The sequence below is a fragment of the Galeopterus variegatus genome, unplaced genomic scaffold (genome assembly GCF_000696425.1).
Source record: "Galeopterus variegatus unplaced genomic scaffold, G_variegatus-3.0.2 Scaffold27148, whole genome shotgun sequence".
Lineage (NCBI taxonomy): Eukaryota > Metazoa > Chordata > Mammalia > Dermoptera > Cynocephalidae > Galeopterus > Galeopterus variegatus.
The window spans coordinates 2104-8567 of NW_007753259.1; the positions used below are offsets into that span (position 1 = coordinate 2104).

At 56.5% G+C, this 6464-nt stretch overlaps 1 protein-coding gene across 1 annotated transcript; it reads right to left on the reverse strand.

Annotated features, from left to right (window-relative positions):
• Positions 1-2102: 2102 nt before the first annotated feature.
• On the reverse strand, positions 2103-5771 carry LOC103583725 (leucine-rich repeat neuronal protein 2). The gene is made up of 2 exons (XM_008564967.1): positions 4995-5771; positions 2103-4753 (listed from the first exon to the last, which is right to left on the reverse strand). Exons 1-2 carry the CDS (start codon positions 5769-5771, stop codon positions 3392-3394), a joined length of 2139 nt encoding a protein of 712 aa, XP_008563189.1. The 3' UTR covers positions 2103-3391.
• Positions 5772-6464: the final 693 nt, after the last annotated feature.

Sequence of the window (6464 nt, forward strand, 5' to 3'; positions counted from 1 at the left end):
TTTAAACAGGAATAAATATCATTTTCTATTTAGGATTAAAAGAAAAGAAGCAATCTTAAATATACAGAAGAGATCAGGCTTTCTAGCTGTTTTGTTTGTCTTCAGCCCAGCATGTTTAGTTTCACTCATGCTCAGTCCAGAGTGAAAGCTAAGTCTTCAAATGCCACTTTAGGCTGTGATAACAGACACACAGCACCGTGATGAGGGCAGGGGATGGTCCCCCATCCTTCCTCCTGGTGGAGACACACCCGAGCACTGTGTCCAGCTCTGTGCCAGGGGAGAGGTGCGCACTCTCATTTGCTCAGTTTCTAGCTATCGCAGGACACAGCAACCCACAACGTGCCTTTTCCTCCCTCTCCCCAACTGGCTATGTCTTTGCAGCATCATCACTGTTTACAGAAGAGAGGTCACTTGCTACCTTCCCTTCCTCATGTCCCCTAACTTCCCTGGTGTAGCCAAACAGTTCAGGACCTTGAAATTCAGTTAACAGATTAATAGTCATAACTGATTTTTCCCCGAAGAAGAAGGGATTCATTTTCAAGGACGCGAGTGGCTGTGAGCTCCACGGCAGCTGGAAGCAGCAGTGCCCTGAGAATCAGGTCCGTGGAGCTTGGGAGCAGAGTGGCATCCTCACGGTTGGGTGGCTTCTCCCTTTCCCCAGGTGCTCACTGCTAGAAATTCAGTTAACAGATTAATAGTCATAACTGATTTTTCCCCGAAGAAGAAGGGATTCATTTTCAAGGACGCGAGCGGCTGTGAGCTCCACGGCAGCTGGAAGCAGCAGTGCCCTGAGAATCAGGTCCGTGGAGCCTGGGAGCAGAGTGGCATCCTCACGGTTGGGTGGCTTCTCCCTTTCCCCAGGTGCTCACTGCTCCCAAGCCCTCTCACACTTTCTGTGCCTGAGCAGTGTGAGCAAAATGGGGGTAGCAGAGAGATCAGAGGAGGCAGAATGTCCCCCTTTCCACCTTCCAAGTGCAGGCACACTTGAAAGTATTTTGAGCTAGACGGAGTTAACGCCCTAGGCTGTCTAGATCTGTTGTGGTCATTGTTTTAGTTGCTATTGACCGAGCCAGGGCTGTTGGGGAAGTTGTGGGTGGCAGTGGAGGTGGCAACGGGAGAGTGCTGCAGGGCTCCACGGGCTCTTACAGCACTCGGGGTGCTAGTGCAAGGGAACAGCACCTTGATTCTGCATGTCGTGTGGGCCGGCCAAGAAAGGCAGCGAGTGGTGATCTCAAGAGGCATTGATTTCTGTCTCCAGTTTTCCATGATCAGCACAGGCCCTGCCCTGCCTCTTCCCTACAGAGCTTCTGGATCATGGAGGCTGGCAAATAGGCTAAATCTCACAGGCCAGCTCCAGTCACTTCGTGGGGCTACCTGGAACGTGGCAGTGATGATCCCAAAGCTCATGAGGAAGAACCCTCAAGGTGTTAGAAGTGGCCAAGACCTGGAGCAGGAGTGAAAAATTCTAGCCACTGCAGGCCTCCACCCAGTGGTTCTCAAAGTGCTGTCCCCAGCCTAGCGTCACCTGAAAACTGGTTAGAAATGCAAAGTTTCAGGCCCCACCCAGCTCCAGTGGATCGGGAACTCTGGAGTTGGGACAAGCCATCTGTTTTACTAGCCCTCCAGGTGATTCTGATGCAGGATAAAGTGTGAGAACCCCTGCCCAAGAGGAAGAAGCCTTCTCCACCTCCTGATGGCCTTCAGAGTCCTGCTCACCTCGTGCTTTGGGTGAGTGTCCTCTTTCTTGGTCCATGGGACCTGATGCTCTGTCACTGGTCTGGCTTCCACCTGTGTATACATTTGCAGTTTTGATGGTGGCTTAGAATCTGCTTCCAGCACATCTGCCAAATGTGTTCTGTAGCACAGGGGAACCCTCAGGCTCGTGTGTGACTTGGTCAGTCTCAGGAAACCCATCCCTTGTGCCAGCCTATCTCGGGAACAGGAAGCTGCTGCTGAGTGGCCTCTGGCTCTGCCACCGCCCTCTCGGCTGGCCCACAGTGGCCTCTCTGCCCTAGGCTCTGTTGGCTTTCCAACAGATGTTCCCTTCACATTTGGTCCTAAGAAGTCAATCAGTTAAAAACAAACAGACTGCAAAAGCAAACCAGGCTTATTGCAAATTATACGGAAATGGAACAGAAAGATAAATGCAGCAATTTTCTTATCCCACAGCCCTCTCCTCCCCGAACCCTCTTTCACCCTGTGCCCCTCCTGCCCCCGCCAGCCAAAGTTCTTGCTGTCTTGATGATTTGCAATTCTCTGCATGACTCTGCCTCTTGGGTTTTTTAAATTAGAAATAGGCCGGGAAGTGCTTCCCATGCACTGGCATGTTAATTGCTTATCAAAGAAGGAGAAGGGGTGACAATGTTTGGTAATGGAAATTTCCGCTCTCTCCCCATCTCTGGGTTTGTTTAGACTTTTTTCTCCCTACCCCCCTCCTTGCCTCCTGCATGCTCTTCCTCGTGGTCACTGTCAGCCTCTCCTGCTCTTTGTCTTTCCCCAGCTCTTCTGCTCACAGCCACGGGCTGGGAGCAGACCCAGAGGCCAGGATTCAAACAGGAAAAACTGTCCCCTCTCTCACCATGTCCCTCTCTCTTTCTCTTCTTCTTATCACATCCCAGCTTCCAGGTTTTGAAGAGATTCCAGAGCAGAGATCTCTTTAGTTACACCCACTATTCAAAGGATTATTTTCCTTTCATCTCCTTTCCCCCAACATTGTTATTATTATTATTTATTTTTATTTTTTACAAAACAGGAGAAAAGAGTGAATTGGGTTGGGGGAGGTGACACATTTCTCCACAAAGATACAAAATTGCCTATAGAAAGTCAACTCCAGAGTGCCAAGCCCGGGCTGCCAAGACGAGCGAGGCATTCTTGGGCATGCTTCTCCCCAAATGTCCTTCAGATCTGGCTGGGGGTCACTCCCACTTTCAGGGTGGTCCCCTGAGATGGGTAGGAGAGGCCTCCTTCAGTCCTTGCCCAGGAGGAAAAAGAGCAAGCAACTGAGACTTTACAAAGAGAGAGGAAGGAAGTGGATGCATCCTGCGGGCCAAGGGCCTGGGGACACAGGCATGGGACGGCCAAGCGGAGGCCCAGGAGCCTCTGGGCATGTAGATAAATGGGGACATGGGAGGTTCTAGCAGAGTCCTGCCTGTTCCTTGGAGATGTTCGTCAGCATGGCAGCAGAGGAGCCCCCGGAAGGTAAGGGCAACTTTTTGGAGGCTGCAGGAGCACCCCCGGGGAGCCACCAAGCTCCTCCTGTCTCTGTCCAGCTGCCAGGCCTCAAGCACGTGGGTCCGTGTCACTTTCCTGGCAGGGCATTTGGCCCAGATTGCTTCTCTTTTGGTAAGAAGTAGTACTGGTTATTTTTCTACTGCTGAGAACAGGCTGAGCTTCAGGAATTTTGAGACCACGGTGGCGACAGCATCTCCTCCTCTGAGTATTTGGACAGCTCCCTCCCTGGATTCCAGGGCAGGACAAGGGGTGCAGATACCACCCGAACAGAGGGGGCACTCCAGCCCCAGAGGTCCCAGGCTGGCAGTAGAGGCCGCCCACCTACCCCCTGCCTGGGCTGGCCTGCGCCAAGGTGGGCCACTAGCCCAGCTGCCAGCAGGAAGACAGCAAGTGCCAGGATGGCAATGAGCCCAGGCTGGTCCCCTAAGGCTCTCAGGCAAGGAGTGGCCTCTTTAGTCCTGGCCCACACACAAGCCAACTGGGTGTGGGCATCAGCAAAGGCCACTTGCAGGCAGGCCCAGTATTCCGTGGCCTGAAGGAGGCGGGTGATGTTGTAGCTGTGGGTGTCACGGGGCAGACGGGCCAGAGCAGTGGCCCCCTGGCCCCGGAGAGAGGAGGCGCTGGACCAGGTGAGGTTGGTGGAGACTGTGTTGGGTGGGGGGACCCAGGATAGCAGGATGTGATAGGGGTGAGTCTCCTGCACCCGGAGCTCCAGCCCCTGGCCCTCATCCCTACCTGGCTGGAGGGGAGCATGACCAACAACCACACTGACTGTCTTAGTGTCAGCCCCCACCAGGTTCTGGGCCACACAGGTGTACAGCCCTGCCGCTTCCGCCGTCACCCTCCGCAGCTCCAGGGTCCCTTCAGGGTACACCCGATACCTCCTGCTTGCATGAGCAGGTGAAAGTCGAACCCCGGCTGGAGTGACCCAGTAGATCTCAGGTTCTGGTTCGGCCAGCGCCCGGCAGTGGAGCACCATGCTCTCTCCACTGGCCACCTGGAGGCTGGGGGGGAAGCTGCGGGGGGAGATGAGGGGCAAGCAGTGGTCTGTCATCTCCCGGAAGGGCACCTCGCGCACTGGGCGGCGCTGGAGGTCTGGTGGCTCCGCGCACAGAGTGGACTGCGGCTCGATGAAGCGGACACGGGTGCCCGTGGCATTGGCCCAGCGGATGACACAGTCACAGCGGATGGGGTTGCCGTGGAGCCCCACCTCCTGCAGGTTGGGCAGGGACTCCACCGTCTGCTGGTGCAAGGCACTGAGGGCGTTGTTGTTGAGCATGAGGGTCTCCATCTGGGGCAGGTGGTGGAAGGCGCGGGGGTGGATGAAGGACAGCCGTGGGTTGTTGGTGATGTCCAGCTTGGTCAGCTCAGGGAGGTTGATCAGGGCGAACTTGTCGATGGAGACCAGCTCCTCCATGTTGTTCAGCCCCAGCTCCTTGAGGTGCAGCATGTTGGCAAAGTCGCCCGGCCCCACTCGCTGGAGTGGGTTCTTGTTCAGGTCTAGGAACTTGAGCCCAGGCACCTGCTCCAGCGCCCGCCTGGGCACGTGGGCCAGCTGGTTGTCATAGAAGGAGAGGCTCTCCAGGCTCTGCAGCCCCTCCAGAGCATAGGGGGAGGTTGATCAGGGCGAACTTGTCGATGGAGACCAGCTCCTCCATGTTGTTCAGCCCCAGCTCCTTGAGGTGCAGCATGTTGGCAAAGTCACCCGGCCCCACCCGCTGGAGTGGGTTCTTGTTCAGGTCTAGGAACTTGAGCCCAGGCACCTGCTCCAGCGCCCGCCTGGGCACGCGGGCCAGCTGGTTGTCATAGAAGGAGAGGCTCTCCAGGCTCTGCAGCCCCTCCAGAGCATAGTCGGAGATCTCCTGCAGGTTCATGCCTGCGAGCACCAGGCTGCGCAGGTTGGCCAGGGGCCGGAAGTTCATGTCCAGAATGGCATCTACCTTGTTGCCACCGATCATGAGGATCTCTAAGTTAGGCAACATCTCAAACCAGCGGCTGTCAACGGCCCTCAGCAGGTTGGAGTTGAGGTGCAGCCGCAGCAGGTTGCTGAGGCCCGCGAAGGCCCTGGGGGCGATGCGGTAGAGCTGGTTGTGGTTGAGATAGAGTTCCTGAAGGCTGGCCAGCCCTGCAAAGCTGTGGTCCTCCAGCCGGGTCAGCTGGTTCTCCTCCAGGTGCAGGCTCAGCAGCTGGGGCAGGGCATGGAAATCGCAGTCTCGGGCGTCCGAAAAGCTGTTCTGGGACAGGTCCAGCTCTGTGAGGTTGGCCAGGTAGCCAAGCTCACTCTGGTCCACACGGACGATGCTGTTGCTCTGCAGCAGCAGGGTCTGGGTGCCTGCGGGGAGTGCTGGGGGCACTGCTGTCAGGAAGAGGTCATTGCAGTCTACAGTGGTGGCCTCACGGTAGGATGAGCGGGGTGTGTACCAGGGCCGGATCTGGCAGGCACACTGAGGGGGGCAGGGCACATGCCAGGGAACCACGGGCACAGCGGCAGTGGCACCAGCCACCCAAGCTAGCAAGAGGGGGGCCACCAGAAGCCTCATGGTGGAGCTGGTGGGCAGGTGACCATCCACAGGAAGAGTCTGGAGTCCTTCTGCTCCTTGCGTTTTGTGGGCTGAGGGTCAGCAGCCCTGCCAGGGTCTGGGGAACTACCCTCCCAGGGCAGTCATTCTATACTGCATGGGTGGGCATCACTGCCCGCCCTCGTGGGTGCGGCTCCTCATCCTTGTCTGCTGGGGCTGAGCCTGCTCATTCATTGCTGCGCCTCACTGGGGCCACCCTAGAAGAAGAGGATACAGAGTTAGGGTGGTGGCAGAGAAGCAGCGTCTACTCCCTGCTGTCGGGTCCTTTGACTCCAGAAGCTGAAGGAGCTACAGAGGGCAAGGCCAGAGCCAGAGCCAGGGCTCTTGGGTTCTGTCCTTCAATTCCTAAGGCTTTAGTGTCCTTTTCTATGACTTGCTCAGGGAGCGAATGACCTTGAGAGTCTTCAGGGAAGGAGTGAGGGTTTGAGCCTTGGGCGTTCCCAGGATAACTCAGAGGAAGGTGTGTGAGTGTACGTGTGCACGCATGTGTGTGTAAGCGCGGATGGGTGGGCATCACTGCCCGCCCTCGTGGGTGCGGCTCCTCATCCTTGTCTGCTGGGGCTGAGCCTGCTCATTCATTGCTGCGCCTCACCGGGGCCACCCTAGAAGAAGAGGATACAGAGTTAGGGTGGTGGCAGAGAAGCAGCGTCTACT